Raw genomic sequence first — 18,391 nt, 5'->3', positions numbered from 1 at the left:
TTTTTTTTTTTTTTTTCTTTTTCGTTTTAGATTAGAGATTGGAGACTTACTTCCCGCAAATCTTGCAGGGGTAGTGAAGTGGGGTGGGCACGGGTAGTTGTTGCTCAGAACTAGTGTGAGTTTGTGAGTTGGTGTTGACTGTGGCGTGGCCGGTATTGCCGGTTTGGGCGGTTTGGGTGCTCCCGGCCATCGTTACTGTTACACTTCCGCTAAAGCTCTGACAACACAAAGAAACACAAAGCCAAAATAAACAACACAAACAAACAACAACAATGTACGACGACGAAGACTGCGACGAGGGGGCGACGACGACGACGACGACGACGACGACGACGACGAGGACGACGACGACGGGCGATGACGTAATAAGTAATACATATAAGAATAAGTAGAACGCAGAAAAAACGTGTGGTTTCACGCACAACGCGCTTGTACCATTGTGAGAAGAAAGCGTGAGAGAAAAGTAGAAACGACAGGTCCAACAACAAGTCACATGCGACACTTAAACGTTCACGCGTTATCATCTACGCGTGTCGAGTATTGTCACGCGTTTTCACGAGTATGGATCGAGTATGAATCGATCGCATTTCACTTATCTCAAGATAAAAGAATCTCATTCGTTCGTATTGATAATAATTTTTGTATAAATAATTATAGATAAGGATTTCTTTAGAACGATTCGTACTCGATACTCGACAAATTGGTTAGTTTGAGAATTTAAGTTCGATAAAGATAACATAATAATACTTTAGATAGAATTCTTTAGACATTTAACGATCGATCGATGTTTGTTGTTAAAAATAAAAGAAAACGAATATTGTATATATTTTTGTGAAAAAAAAAAATATTGAAATTACATCGTACATTTCTGATAATAAAAAAAAAGAAAATAAATAAAAATAAAAAAATTATATTGTTCTTTTGTTCAAGTATAATCATTGTATTCGTTTTATTTGTATCAAGTAAAGCTTGTAGGTAAAAGATAAAATACATGGAGAACGATACGTGAATGGTACTCACATCGGGGCAGTCGTATGCAAATAATCTCAGCTCTCCGTCGCTGGTGGTCAGAGTAGCCGAGTTTTCTCTCTCATTTGTCTGTAACTGAGAAAAAAAATTCACAATTTTCCTTCCAACTTTTATTAACCATTAAATCGATTTATAATATCTCTCTTTGATAATACATTAATCAAAAGTATATTATTCAATTTTAAATATTGCATATAACAGATGTTTCGAGTAAATAAATAAAAATTATAAAGAGACCAAAAATCTTTTATAATTGATCTTTTTGTTTATTTTATTAAACAGATTCACAGAAACGGCATCGATCGAACTCACCAGAGTGCGATGAAGAATAGATTTGTCTTCGCTAAAGTCCATCTCCGTGACCGACGCAATGGCGTCGCGAAGCTCCCTGGTATCCTTGCAATCCTTGCTCTCTGTCTTAATCTTTGGTTTACCGTGGCGAACACGAAGTCTGCTGTATTCGTCCGGGCAGAGCCTCTTCCACAGATAATAGAATTGCACGCATTGTTTCGCGGACTTGCCACCCACGTCTCGCGAGATCGCAGAGAAATCCTTGTTGTACTTCAACAGGCCCTGATAGAATGCGTCCATCTCTTGCGACGTCCATCTGTCCGACTCGTGACACTCGTAACTGAGCAACGGATGTTCCGCTGGCAACGGAGGTGTTGGTCTCATCAACTTCAGCATGGCCTCCTGGAATCCAACGATCGATCGTATCAATCGCGATTGAATCGAAAATTATTAATTCTAACGCACAGTAAACGCCCGATTTAGTATTTATTTCTCATCAATTTTTGGAAAATAGAAATAGTGAGGCGAATTGTAAATTTATCCGAATGTCTCAAGAATCATTTGCCCGGATAAACATTCAGGATTCGATTTTCGAAGAACTATAAACGCATTACTGTCCTTTCATTATGTAATAGCAATATCATGAAAAATCGTCTGAGAAAGTGTAATTTGTTACACGTTTAAGTTTTTAAGATTATTATTTTTATAAATGATTATTATTTGAAAGTATTAGTATAATAGTGTATTAGTATAATTAGGGCATATATCTTACATGCATGCATTGTTTGATCATTCTATTTTTCTAGGTACTTTTCTGGAACGAAGAGATAATAAATTCGACTGTAATTTTTTTCTTTTGTAATGCACACATCAAAAAACCACGGTAATTGTAAAAGCATATAATTAAATTTACATTAAGTAAGTGAAATATCGAAATTAAAAAACTTAAAGGATAGAGAAACATATAAATGCATAAAATAGAATGAATATGATTTCGTAATATGTACATAACTAGCTAAGATAGCACGATTCGTAATTCTTCTAATTAATCATTAATTATTCCATTAGAAATAAAACATTAATAAAAAACGACGTACTATCTTTTCGTTTCACTCTTCTTGTTCCTCTTTTTTAACATCTACTTCTCAAAAATATCGTATTGAAGGAAAGAGAGAAAAATAAGATCGTTTGCAGATTGTGTGAATGGAATGGAATAAAGAAATTAAAGTGAAAGTATCGTACATGAATATTCCCTTTGCACATGTGCAGCAGATGAAGCGCGTATTCTTTGTTTCTTCCTCCACCTGGTACCGCGGCGCAGCATGCAAATTGTAGGTACATATCCACTGCAAAACAAAAGTTTTTCGTTTCAGATAGAATTTGATCGCGCGGAAACAACGCGTTCTCGCGCGAAATCGTAAACTAAATGTAATTTGTCTTTGTGCCATGGCGGCGATCGCAATATTGCAAATACGCTTCACGTATTGCCACCCTGTAGTATTTCATTACAATCTACGTTTATGCGTAATCTATTTATTCTTTTGATGCGTCCCCTGTGATGTATAAGTAAAAATATTGCGGAACATTGATCAATCGATTGCTCGCTTTAATCGGGGACCGGATGAAACTGCGTTTTATTCCATAAAATAATAACTGTATCTTTATAATAATAATAACGTTTCTACGAAATTTTCTTTTCCCTATTTATATTTTTCTTTAGTTACTTTATATTTAAAATTCATAATACGAAAATTCGTTACGATGAAACTTTATTATCGATAAATGTATGTATACTTGGCTTCAAACAATAATCTTAATATATTATTTTTCAATTTTTTATTTATTATATTGATTATATATCGCTTTAAATAGCTTGTTAATATTCATTGCGATGAATATTTAATGGGGAATTCAGAGGAAAAATGATATGCAAATTTTTAATTCGAGAAATTGTCGAAAAAGTTATAATGCAAAGAAAATAATCTTTAAATTTTGATATAAAAATGGTTGGATTGAAAAGAAAATACATATTCTTCGAGCGATATTTTATTAATATAACAATGTAAATCAGGAAATATGAGAGAATTTTTTCTTAATTTTTATATTTTTAATAATATACGAGATTTTAAAACTTCATAATAATTTACTAAGAAGAATAAAAAACTTGATTTCAAATTTTATGATTCAATTGAGAAACTTTTATTTATAGTGCAACTTCTTAAAATTTCGGATTATTTTTATTTATATTTAACATACAATATATAAAATTTTAATTTCCTTTACACAAATACTCGAATCCTACGTAAGCAACCTTTTTATTTTTAAAAAATGCGTATATACAAGCGAGAAAAGAAATTATTCACCAATGTTAAATGAAGAATTCAGAGTAAAAGTGGTACAAAAAATCATTAGCATATTCCACTGAATATATAGCTAAACTTAATAGAAAAATCTGTATACTTTCAAATATTAATATACACTATTACGTATTATTCATTATACTCGACAAATATACACGATTCCTTCCTTTTAGAGAAAACAATATTACACCACATTTCTTTCTGAACTCGTCAAACGTCAAAAACCAAGCATCTCAAATACTCTTCACGTATCCTTATAAACCAAATCCAAGAACCTTGAACAAAAATCCTACTACTTACATTCGTTATCCGTCAGCACGTTATTTATACCAGGATCCCAGAGCAGATGGTCGGCCTCTGGCTCCCCCTTTCCTCTGTCCCCGTCACTGCCGACCGGCGGTATCGTAGCCTGATACCTCGTGCCGATATTAATTCTAGGGGGAGGGCCATCGTTCCCTTGCGAATCGTCGGAGCTGAAATCAGAATCCCTCTCGTACTGATGCAGCCTGGCGTACAGGCCAGGCCCAGGGCGGGAAGGATCCAAGATCGGTGGCGGCGTGTAGCTACTATCCCAATGCCTGTCGCAGGCTTTCCTCAATCTAGACGGATACGAAGCGCTCGCGTAGAGGCCCCCTCCGTCCATGCGTGGCCTTTTTCTGCACTGCCTGACAGGGCTGCCAGCCGGCACGTTGCTGGGATTAAGAAAGACGTCCTCGTCCAAGAGCTCCTCCTTGATCTGCTCAACCGGGATGGGCAGGTTCCCTCCACTGGCCACCTTCTGCCTCAGATTATTATTCTTGGCTACGTTCGTCTGTATGAGGAACTTGGTCGGGTTCACCACTTGCTGCTGATTGAACTGGCCGGCGTTGTACTGATGGTTGGTCTGCACGTTCAGGCCCAGGTTCACGGTGACAGGCTCCATCTTGGGTGTCGCCAGCCGCATCTCCTTCTTGAACGTGAGGGCGGGGCTCAGGGAGCCAGTTTGCACTAGAACGTTCGTCTTCTGCAATCCCGCCGTCTGGATCAGCTTGAACTCGCCGTTGTTGTCCACCACGATCCCGGCCAGGCTACCGTTACCCAACCCGAAGTCGACCAAGTTCTGGCTGGTGATAAATTTGTACGATTGGAACTCGAACCGTCTCCGGCTGGCCGTGGTGAAGTCTTTCGGGGTCGAGGAGAGCAGGGGATCCTCCGAGTTGGGCATCATCTGATTCTGGAGGGCGTGATGCGGCGACACGGGGAAACTCGTCCCGGTGAACGACACGGGCCCAGGTGACGAGACCGAGGAGGGCGGCAACGAGGACAACGGCGACGGTGCTGGGGTCGCCGATAACGGGCTTGGCAGTGGCGAGTGAGGATTAGGTGAACCGGACCCGTAGAGGTCGGTGTCTGCTTCGGATTCGCCTGGCAACACCTCGCTCAGAGCTTCCTCAACAGCTGCCGCTGAGGACATGGTGCTAGCGTAGAAAGCCGCGGACAACGGTGACGAGACTTGTCTCACGGTCTCCGGATCCTCTTGAGGGCTGAGCAGGGGGAAGCTGCCCGTGAGAAGACCCTCCTGACTCGCTGGCGGCGTTGGATATGTGAAACTCGGGCTGTCGTGTCTCGTCAAGGGCGATGGCAGAGGAGACTGAGTGGGTAACGTGTGCGGGCTCTCGGTGTATTGGGCACCGTACGTGCTGAACTCGGCTAACGAGTCTGGCAACGGGGAGTTCACCAATGCCTGCAGATCTGGGTTCACTGTGTGCTGCGATGGATATCGGTCCTCCAGTGTGATGTCTTGCAATTGCTCAGCAGGCTGTTCTTGTAACAGGCTTGCTGTCTGAAACTGGACGGTTCGATATTCGTTTATTTATTTATTTATTTATTTGTGATTCTTATCATTGTTTTATATATATTGAATATACAAAGAGATGAGCATAAAGTTTCACGTTATATAAATTAATTTGAATTTATGTCGAATTATGATAAATATTAAAAAAGTATTAAAAAGTAATTTATCATAATAAAATATTATAAGATTCTTTCTAGAAGATTCAATGATTATCAATTTAAGGGTTAAATTTTATTATATTTGTTGCAAATTTTGTTTTCCATTAATTTGGTTTAATTGATTGTTAAGAAATGACACTTCAAGAGAGATTTCTGTCTGTTTTCGATTTTTTTATTAATTAAGAATTAATCTGATCCATGCATAAAAATTTACATTCGAAAAATAATATTAGCCACTAGTATTCCGTTGTATTTCGAGTTTCGTCGGCAATATCGAGACTCATTCGATTAATTCTCGTCAAAAATTGAATTCATCCATGAGATCAGGATGGAATAAAGGCGTTCCAATGGCACGCCAATGGGTGCAACCATTAAGCTGGAATCTCTGGTATTCGTAGGTCAGACGTTAACGAGACTTCTCGAGGGGTGAAAAGAAGGAAGGATGAGGTTGATAGGTGGAGAACACACAGGCGGATATGACGCTTTTCAAACGGTACAAAGCGTCGTAGTGCGATTGGCGCTAACTACTTAGATAATTCGCCTTATTAAATTCTACAGTGTAGAAAGAGAAACGGCCCCCTGCTCTCCTCAACATAATTGAAACTAAAGCGTTTTCGACAGTTGACACGGAACGAAGAACAGGACTAATTAGCTCGTCAAAGGACTCTGGATATATCCTGTCTTGGCACAAGCAACGCTCGTATCTGTTCACGCTTGGTTACCTTTAGAAATCACGTCACGTTTCATCTTTTTTAGTGGATGAGGCGGAAAAGTGTGAAGAAGAATGGGGGAAGGAAGATAAGTGTTTCGTTAATGTAATTTTTTAGAAAGTGGATTTCTAATTTATATAAATGTATAATTTTATAAAAGTTGTAAATTTTTATTGATCAATTTGCAATTTCATATACAAATATAACATATAAATGTATATAAAAGCTTAGAAATTTTTTTAATTTAATTATTTTTATCATCATACGATGGTTTTTGAATTTTTAAATTAAATAATTTATTTGAATTAATAATAATATAATATAATTTTGAATTTTTATCTAATGATAGCTTTCTGAATAATTCGAGTAATTTATGAGTTATTATTGAGTATAATTTAGTCTTTGATAATAATATCTTGAACAATTCACTATTTTGAGTCATTATCTTTACTATAAATTTCTTTGTAGTTGATTCATAATACACTTTTATTCAAGATTAATAAAAAGAATGAAAATTACTCACTTGAAGTGAATCCAATTGAGTAGCATGAAGAAGAACGCTGTCGGGAACCGCGGTGACTTGTTGAAACACCTCATCTTGAAGGCTTGGGCTAAAATAACCACCGTCTTCAGAGTAACCTGTCATTGAAAAACTTTCAGTAACCGTGGGCTGAGGTTGAGCCTGATTATTTTGCTGTTGTTGCTGCTGCTGCTGCTGCTGCTGTTGTTGCTGTTGCTGCTGTTGCTGTTGCTGCTGACTAGTCGTCGATTGAACCGATGTCTGATAAGTCAGATGCAATCTTTGCCCGGGGTCGGAAGTTGTTCTTTTCACAGCCATTTTAGTGGTTCCCTTCAATTTAGAAATTTAGAAATTAGATTTTATATAATAGAAAATTATATAATAATAATTTATTAAATAGAAAATTAAATAGAAAATTAGAAATTAAATTTAGAAATTTAATTTTTTGTTTCTATATCCAAAATATATGCATGCTTCATTAAACAAAGAATAACGAATTGAATTGAATTATAATTTTTACCATTTAAAACGTATTTTTAAAAAACAACTAAGAAAAAAAATTGTAAGGAAAAAGTATAATTTTATCGTCAAATTCCATATTTACGAGATAAAATATGAGAAAAAAAATTCAATAGAAAATTAAATTAATTAATCTTAAGAGAAATTACCACCTTCAAGATCATATCGGCCAGCGCCTGCGCCTGAGCCTGGGTCTGCGCTTCCTGTAGCTGTTTTTGCACGGTCGTGTGGCCGGAAACGGTGACATTGGGCTGCCGGAAGTGCTCGCCATCCGAAAGTCTGCGGACCTTTTCCGCGGAGGCCAATGGAGGCGGTGCTGGTACCGCGAAACTCGTTTTACCGGAAATTTGCGACGTATTGTCGGCTTGGGTGGTAAAAACTGTTGCGTTTGTGCGTGCCTGTTGATTTGAATTTGTGTCCGCTGCTAAAACGAGGCAAAACATTTCTATAAAATAATTGACAAGTCTTTTTATATACAACGTAATAATTTCTGTTTTATAATGTAAGAAATTTGTTATAAATTGCTATAATGTAATATTTATAAATATCATTTTTGTTGTATTTGTAGAATTATTTTAATATTTTCTTAATATTCACATGTATTTTTATTTTCTATTTGATATGTACTTTTTCATAATAGTAATAATAAGTAATAATAAGTTAAGTAATAACAGTAGTTATTTTAAGTAATTTATTTTAAGTAATAACACTATTTATTAATAATAAGTTAAGTAATAAGTAATAATAAGTTTTCTAAATAGTAATAATAAGTAATAATAAGTACGACATATCTTTTTATATATTTTTATTTATTTTGAAATATGATATATTTTCGAAAAATATATTTAATTAGAATTAGATTTATAAGGATTTATAAAAATGATTCACAAAAAGAAATATGTGCCAAAATTATATATCTTCATTGCAGAAAGTTCTTCATTTAATTTATTTATATTTTTATAAATATTATTTTTTATAATTCATAATACAAAACAATATTTTAAATATATCTCAAATATAATAAAGTGAAAAGAAAAAATACGATAATTACGAAATTGAATGAGAAATAATATTTCAAATGATTTACAAAAATAATGATTCAATAAATTATTCATAAAAAAATATGTATCATAAAATTACGTTCTTTTTTCAAAAATGCTCCTCATTTAATTTATTTAAACATTTTTATAAATATTACTTTTTTTATAACGTAGTGATATTAAACATGGAAATTTAATATCATTTTTTCTCCCTATTTTCTATCATAATTCGAAATTCTCTGCAACTTCTCTGTAACTGATTTGAAATGTAACTTAATAGGTATGATTATTAATTAAACTTAACGAAATGTGTGGTTGGTAATATCGAATTTCCTAACATTTCTTCGTGTTATACAAATATATTTAGCACTCCAATCAAGTTTCTCCTGTATTTCGCTTTTTCCCCCTGCAATTAATTTAAATTTCCAATATTATTGGGATTCGAAGTTAGATAATTTTCGAGATAATTATAACAATTTGCACTGTCGATCTATCAAGAATTGAAATTGCTCTAACCATACGTATTTTCCATACGTATTTTATTCCAAATCAATACAAGAGAAGTCTTAATCAAATTTGAATTAAAATACCTAACGAAATATAAATATTAATTTTGCATGCAGTTAATGCAATAAGATTGAACTATCCGTCTTTCCTCGTCTTGTCTTATTAAACAACATTTTCATTTCGAATTTTTCTATTTACTTTTATCATGGTAGTTTAATTTCCTGGAGAGAATGGCGTGTCTGTTTGCGTATAACTTGCGTGAATTTTCGTCGATAAAACGTGGAATCACGGCGCATGCTTCTCGAAATGAAACTGTATGCATTGAATGAACATATTTTATGAATTAATTGAAATTGGATTCTGCGCATAGATCTTTGAGAATTTTATCGATATCGACTTGTTTTGGATTAAATATAGATATCTTTGCATTAAAGATATTAATATTGATCATTAATTTGTCAATATTTACTTTTGTTTTCAATATGTAACACTGTTACATTTATATGAAATATTATATTTCTATTATAAGATGTATGATATGTAAAATTATTTTAAAAAATAATATCTCGATCAATTCTTTTTTGTCAGAACAATATCGATATTTGAAAAAAGATTTTAATCTCTTTTTTAAAAATAAAAATATTATCTAGCATATTTCAAGAAATTATTCAATAATTTCTTTTTACAATTTCCAAAAAACTGTTAACAGTAAGAAAGTGAAATATATCAGACAAGAGAATGAATATGAATACGAAATATAATAAATTTATATAAAAAGATATAATAAAATAATAATTTAGTAACAGAATTTAACAAATAAGATGCGTTAAAATCAATTTTTTAAATTAATCAAAATATAGAATATATCCTAAATAACATATAATAAAATGTTATTCGTAAGTAGAACATATCTATAATATATCTGATCGAATAAAAGAGAACCAATTGTACAAAAGTCAAGACTACAAAGGCAATAATTTTATATAAATAACAGCTTAACGAAATATAACTTCATCAAAGTTGTGCACGATTTTCTACTTCTTTGTCGGATCCTTTTTGCGCGACTAATTGAAGAAAAAAGACGAAGGACGAGGAAAAAGGAAAACGAGGAGAGGAGATCAATGAATGCAGCGGAACCTTTCTGGCTCGTCTCGAGCGTACACATTCTCTCCTATTATGACGTTAATATGAATTAATCGTAATACCGGTTAAGCGAACGTACTTTGTCGAAGCATTTCAGTTTATGGGGAATAAATTATGAGGGCTACGATCTTCTTGAACCATTTGTGCGTTCCTTAATACATTTTTTCACGATCGTACAAGCTGGAAACGAAATAATCTTTCCTCGAGGAAAACAAATTTTATTTTATTAAGATCTCTGATAAATGTCACGATCCACGTAATTATTTGAGATTTAAAAAAATATTTTTCAAAGAATGGAATATATCTTTAAAAATGAAATAGCATATTTATAATAGAAAAAAAAAAAATCAATGATAAATATGATAAATATTCGAAGCAGAAAGGATCGTTCTACTTTTTTCAATTGTTTCAATTTACATTTTTCATTGGTTCATTTCGAGTTCAACGAAACGAGAGTAACAATGTTTCCCTCGTTTTTTCTTTTTCAATTTGAAGTATTCGATATTTATCGATAATTTTGATGTGAATGATTAAAACTATATAAATATTGAAATTATTCGTGAACAATATCTAAATTCCGATAAAATAAATTCCAATAAATCGTTGGCAAACGAAAACAGCAAACTTTTTTGCTTTTACGTAAATAATATCATATATCGATATCATGTCCGAAAATTTTCAAAACTCGTATAACAACTAGGAAATAAAAAAGTATCCTCAAAAGACCAAACACCTTCGGACTGAAGACAGGAAATAAAACTATTTTAAAAATAAAAAAAAAGAAAAAAAGGAGAATTTCATCGAAACGTTGTCGGTGCTACGCGCGACAAATTGCATCGAGTTCGATCGTCCGCCGGTCGCTACAATTTCCATTTCCGTCGTTCGAACAAAAGCGTTTACAACGATTTCAATTTGCCCGTAGGGAAGAGGCGATAGTCAAAGACGGATATTAATTTCTTTCGGTTGATTTATTAGCGGCGTGGATCGTAGTCGACAATGAGGAGAAATGAATTGGGGTGTGGGCGGTGTATGGCGTGTTACGCGTGCGTTAAAAAGGGAGAGGAGATGGAGCTCACGGGCACGAAGCCAGTACGTGGGGTCGAGATATTCATGGAAAACTTTCCTGCCGCGATACACAACTGCGCGCTCTCCACGGATCCCATTTCCTTCAAGCGGCCTCGGCCAGGATACGCGCGCATTTATATCTGTCGGGTTTCGTTGCTGTCGTAAACGACGTTTCCCGCCTCGAAATGTATTTTTCAACAACGGGGCCTGCCCACCGTGTCTCCAACCCATCTCCACGGTTTCTGTCAATGGTGATCGGAGAAATTGATGGAAAGATTACGGTTTCGTATAAATTGGGGAAATTCGTTTTCTGTTGATTAGGTATTCGTGCGATGGATTTCGTTAATTTTTATTCATTTTATTCATTTTCAATTAGATTAATATTCTTAAGAAATAAAGAAATAATAAAAATACTCTTATTATTTTTAGACTCGTCTATCTTGATTATCTGGTATTGCATTATATATGTCACTTTTTAAATAATAATAAACTTTTTTTCTTTTATTGAAAGAATTTAAAATATTAAGTTACTCGATATAATATTATCATGAGAAAGATGAAAAGATATATATACATATCTTTAATAAAATTTTAAATACAGATTTAATAAAATTTAAGAAACAATCTTCATATTGTAATAATTATTTATTAAAAATGGCAAATATATTTACTTATAAATTATTGTCTGATTATATACTGGCAAATTTTATTAATTCAATTATCATTCTATCGATTAATTCAATAATTTTTAGTAATTGGAATATTTTTATTGAGTTTACAATTCTCTGTACAAATGTTATTAAAATAAAATTATGGAATATGAATGATAGGATTATTTTTCAGGATATATATATATATACATTCTAATAAAGAATTAAAACAAATTTTTTCTAATTAAAAAATAAATGCAATAATAATAATAAAAAAAATGGAACGGAAACTAAATAATTCTTTGAAAAACAACGAAAATCAAATTACTTTAGTAAATTTAAAAAAAAAAGGAAAAAAACAATATTGCACCGATAGTTAAATTTCCATTCCATTCGATACCGCGAATAAATGTTATTTTCAAATGTTCAAATGTTTCACTCCTTCCCTCCCTCCCCTTCCAACCACCGTTTCTATTTTAACGAATACGCTACGTGTATTTAGATTCGCAATAAAGCTTACAGGCCCACGCGGTCGATAAATCAATGTTTCATATTAACCCGGTGAAATTCACGCAGAGCGCAGCCCCCCCTCCCCTCTCCATCCGACGATGCCTCTCTCTCTCTCTCTCTCTCTCTCTCTCTCTCTCTCTCTCTCTCTTCCCTTCCTCCCCCTCCCCCGCTGCATTTTTCAGCCGTCGCTTCTACACATAACGTTATGCGGACCGCAAATCCATTTGATGGCCGCGCATTTGTACGGTCACGTAACGACGTAAATCCGAGCGGGCGAAACCGCCGAGGGATTTTTGCAAATTGCCAATCATTGATCGCGGTAAAGCAGATTGTCCCTGGCCAAGTGGAACCCTTCCCTATCCTGTTGTTTTTACTTTTCCGCGTGGAAATTCGGTTGCGGTTTTCATTACGTTCGAAGGAAGGGAGGTGGTGGTGGTGGGGGAGGAGGAGGAGGAGGAGGAGGAGGGGAGGGAAGGGGGGAGGGAGGGTTGCGGAAGAGGTGAGGTGAGGGTGATCAATATTTTTTCAAGGTTTCCACTTACTTTAAAGGGTAACCGGGGGTTAAAAATAAAATAAAATAAAACAGAATAAAATGAAAGGAGGGGGGGGAGGGGGGAAGGAAAAAAGAAAAAAAAAAAAAAAGTAAATTGGATCGGTCGAACGTGTAAAATTCTAGAATACACGATTGGGAATAAATACGATTTCAATTGGTAGATATTTGTGCATGTTTTTTATATTCTTTTAATTCGCTGATTTTTATTCAACGATGCGTTCGATATCGCGTTACTCGTGCCTTTTTTTTTTTTTTTTTTTTTTTTTTTTTTTTTTTTTTTTATTCTTTATCATAGATTGATTGGGATAAATATTTGAGCTCAAGTTTTTCGAGTGATTGATAATTTGTTGTCGTTGGTACAAATGACAATTTTTTGAAGAAGAATTTAAATTAGAGATAGGGAAATATATTAATCGTGAATACATTGTCTTTTATACATTGTTTATATTGTATATATATATATATATTATATTTTAACTTCTCGTGTAAATAATTAGGATTATTGTTTCGTTCAAATAATTTTATTATTGAATTTATATATTATATTTACGTAATTTATTATTCTTCGCTTCAACTTAAGAGGATATAAATGCAATATCTCATCGTGATATTTTTACAACGCAGTTTTATTTCAATCAAATTCGCGGAGATGAGAATACGTCTCATTCCGTCAAGAACGTCTTAAATTATCCTCTACGGCGTATATTCTTTATCCATTTTCCAAACTTTCGCAACGATCAGCAGATAACCGCGATATTTTATCGGTACCCTATAACTAGCGCCGTCTTATCGTACTTTTCATTGAATTGCACCAATGCACCCGGCATCGAGTTGTGCACAGTCAGCAGCAACTAGGTCCCTAGAAATCCTATCCCCAGAAATCCCCGAAAAATTTTGTATAAATCGTCGTTTCTACTTCAAGAATTATCGCGTCGATGTTACTTTCGATTTATGCCAATTTTTACGCTAATCGACAATTTCTTATACTTGTTGAAATCAATTCGTTAAATTGAATCTGAAATTATTAAGTTTAGTCGTATTTTATACATTAAATTAAATTTCTTAAATTTCTTCATTTGTGTAATCTATATTAATCAAATTGTTACAATGAATAAAATGCTTCTCTCAACGGATACTACGTTAGAAAAAATAGAATTGACTTTCTTGTTTAATCATATTTACCAATTTGCCATTTCATTTCCCTCGACGAATTAAAAAAAAAAAAAAAGTTATTTAACTTTAACGAATGGCATATCTCGAATCGATGAAACATCGATTTTAAGTATTTACGGCGGCATTATCATACGGCAAATTGTTTTAAAATTCGCATTGCTTCCGTTATTACGTTGTTAACGAACGTAATACTTGGGCACACACTCGCATGTCTCTAATTACTTATTCATTTACAATCAATTTATCTGCTTATGAATGTTTCGTCCGGTGAATATGCAACCTCTCTAAATATGCAATGAATATTTATATCATGTTCGCCGCAACCCGCGCCACGTTTTCATCGAAGTAAACGTCGTTCTTGATTTTTTTTTTCTCCATTTCTAGAATTGTGATTATCGATTACGTTGTCGATAATCTTAGTTTCTATATATATATATATATATATCGATAAGATCGATTTCACCAATTTTTGTATCTTAATGGTATTTTGAATTATTTAATGAAATATTATTAATCTATAAGTTAACAATATTTTATAATAATATTTATCGATAATCACAATATTTCATATTTCTCTCACCCTTGTTGCGATTATTAAAATAAATGATGATTGGGATAGAAAGATTTTAGAAATGAGAAATTAAAGTGGAACAACAATCTAATCGAAATGAAAATTCTAAACGGTATTGTGAAATTTTCGAAATTGTTTTTTCCGAATATATTCCTGGGTTGAATTAAAAAACAGAGATCGTTTTTAGGTTTTATTTTAATTACGGTGAAATCGTATATTTACAGAGGAAATGAATTTTTGTGTGGACGAGGAGGAAAGAGTTATGGATGTAAATAGATCAATAATTTAAAAAGGATATGAAAAATTGTATGATAGAGGTTTAATATTTGAAAAGGATATAAATTTTCTATAAAATCAATATCCTTTTTTTTTTTTTATAAAACTAGAAAAAAGATTTGTTTCAAAATTTTCAGCTCGTTTATCACATCACACATAAATTCATAGAATTAGTAAAATATAAAATAATTAATGTTTCATAACTGATTAATGTTAATAAACGTAATATAATTAATAAAACTTATTGATTAAATAAAAAAATTATAATCTTAATTGCTATTTATAAAAAATCAAAGTAAAAGCTATCAATATTCTATCAAACTAAAAAAAGAATCTTAAAAACTTTCTTCTTCTTTTTTCTTAGTATCAATTTATCGTACAATTTTATAAATACATAAACAAACTTGATGTATAAATAAATAATTAAAAATCCTATAACTCCTATATAAAAACCATAAACTAGATTATATTTCATACGAAAGGAAAACTAAAGAAACTTAAGACCTGTATCGACAACCGTTGAACAAAGTTAAGAAATGAATACAAACAAACATCAACACCTGGGACGAAGCTCGAAACTTAGGATCGTAAATCAAATTTGGAAATCGTGGATATCGAATTTACACATCGACGAGGCGCTCCATCACGCTCTTCAATATCGTTCCTCCTGAGACTTCAGCCAAACATCAAACCGTATCGCCGTCAACAACTAACTCAACCAGGAACCATCCACTAATTGCATCCCTGTATCGGCGATGGACACGTCGTCAACAACGGTTAATGATCGATCTCATGAAATGACTACACTTTTGGACTTGATTGATTCATTTTCAAAAAAATAATGGCCAACTATTATCACATCTCTGAATTGAACGATATATAATTTTTATTTAAACTTTTAGCTTTTAGATTTAATATTTGAAAAAATATACATTTTCTTCTTCGTTAAAAAATTTATATACTCAACTATTGCGTGAAATGTAATAGATTTTGAAAAAGATTATCGATTTTTTAAACTATTATTATAATTATAATCGAATATATTCATCCCTATACAACATTTTAATACCATAAAAAACATATATACACGATTTAATAAGAATTTAATGAATTTCATTTTAAAATTTGTACAACGACTTTTCACCGAGTGTTCAATGATCGACAATGAATTTCCTCGAAACTCAGCTGTTGAATCGTAGTCTCTGTTAAATTCATTCGTATTAATTCGAGCACGGGAATGAAATCGTCGAAGAATCCTCGCGGAAGGAACGATAGTTTCGCCATTGCTCTTGGCAGCGGCGAATAGAACGAAACAGCGCATAAATCGCTAACGACGCACACTTTGTTACAAAAGCGCGGCTCTCGCCCACCCCATCGCGCCAGAGCCATCGCGGGGGTGATTTATCGTTCGAACGTGGACAATGCGAGAAATATTCTGGCGTGCTCGCTTCGTAAATCACGATTCTTCGGTAGTCCATAGAGGAGGAGGCGATTTCTCGCTGGCTAGAATATCACGCGAGCTTCTGGAAAATGTACACGGATTTCCACGGATGGGAGGACACATAAAGGATAAAGAACGGACACGGGCACAGATACGAGTACAGAGTTGAAGATATAGATGTGCATAGGTGGATCGTGTCTCCCGATTGTCTCAATTATTTTTTCGAAATTGAGGAGATTGGAAAAGAAAAAGACGAAAGAAAATCGAGGAGAATCTTCCTTAAATGGTGATAAGACGTTATGAATAGAGTTAATTAATTCTTTTCGTTTGTGAAGAAAAAGAAAAGATTTTTGAGTTGATATCAAGATGAATTTAATGAATTCAATGTTTTATTGTAATTAAAATAAAAAAAGTTAAGTATAATCTCGAAATATACGTTACACAGATTAAATATCGCTTTGAAGATCTTTCTAAATCATATCATTTACGATAAAAGACACGAAGAGCAAAAATTGTTTTAATTGTTCCTATTAGATAATCCATCTATACAATCATAGATACAAAAGTGTATGAATACAGACTAACTATTATTTAAGCTACAAAACAAAAATTATTATTAAAATTCATTGTATTCTACAATTATTACAACAAACAAAATTGTTATCTTAATTAATCTTTGATCAAGGATTATTATACACGTATAATAATAGAAACGGTTATACAAAGTTACAACGTAGAAACAGATTGGAGTCGGGCAAACGATGCGACACAGATATGTATATATAAATACAAAAGGAGAAGCAAGGAGAAGAGGCAGAGTTGGATTCGGTGTCTGAGTTGGAATACAGGGTGGATCTCAGCATCGCCCCTCGAACTTGATCGGATTAATATTTCGTCGTGGAAACGACTCATCGGATCGAACGTTGATTGGAAAGTTAAAAAAATGAACCCGCGAACGTTATCTCGTGGTGAACTTTCGCGTTTCATTTTCGATTCTGTTGAAATTTTATCCTAGTGTTGCGTGGTCGCTCGATGGAAATTTCAGGATTCAGTTTGCGTTGGTTATATAGTTGGCTAGTTTAGAAGATGGATTTTCGATATGAAATGGGGGCCCGTTTCGAAAGATATATTGTATAGGATATGGGTGTGCTATTATGGTATTGAAAGTCTATGATATAATATATAATAATATATAATAATAATATAATTGGAATATATAATAATAATATAATTGGAATATATAATAATAATATAATTGGAATATATAGAATAATAATAATAATTGGAAATTATAGATTAGAATTATAGAGTATTAAAATTAAATTAAAATGTTTGTTTTACAAATAACTATTTACTAATGTCCATGGAGAGATATCTGAAAAATATGTGCAGAATTAGAAAATTTTTCTAAGCTTCTAAGAAACTAACTAAGCTATTTAATTATTCACGTTTTATAATTTTAATAAATAAATTAAAGAAAATATATAAAATAATTTTTTTAATTTGTACATTAAGAAGAATAATTTAACAAATTATTGATTAAGATTCTTTTCTATGGTTATATTTAAATATTTTTCCCTTAATTCCAATATTATTCCCACGTTACGCTTTACTCTAATGAATTCCACGATTATCCAAAGTTGCTTTACAATTAGTTTCGGTCTTAAGCACTCGAGAGTGTGTACAGAACAGTTCAGCGACAGATTCTCTGTAACCAGATGTCACGTTAGGATCCTGAATGTGTCTAAGAGAAAGTTAACGTAACTCGACAGTTAATATAACTCGGTATGTTTCTTATGATTATAGTTCGCGAAATGTTAAGAAGATAGAGCGAGGGAGAAACAGAGAGAGAGAAATGTAAGGAAGATAGACGTAATCTAACCGAGATACGTTTCAAAGCACATAAATCATCGTTTGTGTTCCTATTTCAAAGGAATATATTCCTTGAATTTCGACGTTGTTTAATGTTATATTAATATCATTATTCGATATTCAATGAATAACATTATATGTTTTGATCTGGCAAAAATAATTAATTTAT

At 33.1% G+C, this 18,391-nt stretch overlaps 1 protein-coding gene across 4 annotated transcripts in view; it reads right to left on the bottom strand.

Annotated features, from left to right (window-relative positions):
• Window positions 1-18,391, bottom strand: part of LOC122720277 — a 513,017-nt gene that overhangs the window by 10,922 nt on the left and 483,704 nt on the right. For 2 of the 4 annotated variants that reach the window (XM_043946864.1, XM_043946863.1), the window contains exons 11-17: window positions 7,574-7,845; window positions 6,906-7,232; window positions 3,981-5,508; window positions 2,563-2,666; window positions 1,342-1,722; window positions 1,021-1,104; window positions 51-217 (exon numbers count right to left, since the gene is read on the bottom strand). In XM_043946864.1, coding sequence (XP_043802799.1) covers window positions 51-217; window positions 1,021-1,104; window positions 1,342-1,722; window positions 2,563-2,666; window positions 3,981-5,508; window positions 6,906-7,232; window positions 7,574-7,845 — 2,863 coding nt within the window. The remainder of the gene's footprint in view (window positions 1-50; window positions 218-1,020; window positions 1,105-1,341; window positions 1,723-2,562; window positions 2,667-3,980; window positions 5,509-6,905; window positions 7,233-7,573; window positions 7,846-18,391) is intronic. The other 2 variants (XM_043946865.1, XM_043946866.1) reach the window with 2 other exon arrangements.

This window comes from Apis laboriosa, unplaced genomic scaffold (genome assembly GCF_014066325.1).
Source record: "Apis laboriosa isolate Shangri-la unplaced genomic scaffold, ASM1406632v1 scaffold122_cov146, whole genome shotgun sequence".
Lineage (NCBI taxonomy): Eukaryota > Metazoa > Arthropoda > Insecta > Hymenoptera > Apidae > Apis > Apis laboriosa.
Note: the sequence above shows the minus strand (reverse complement) of the source record. Positions and strands in the feature narration are given on the sequence as shown.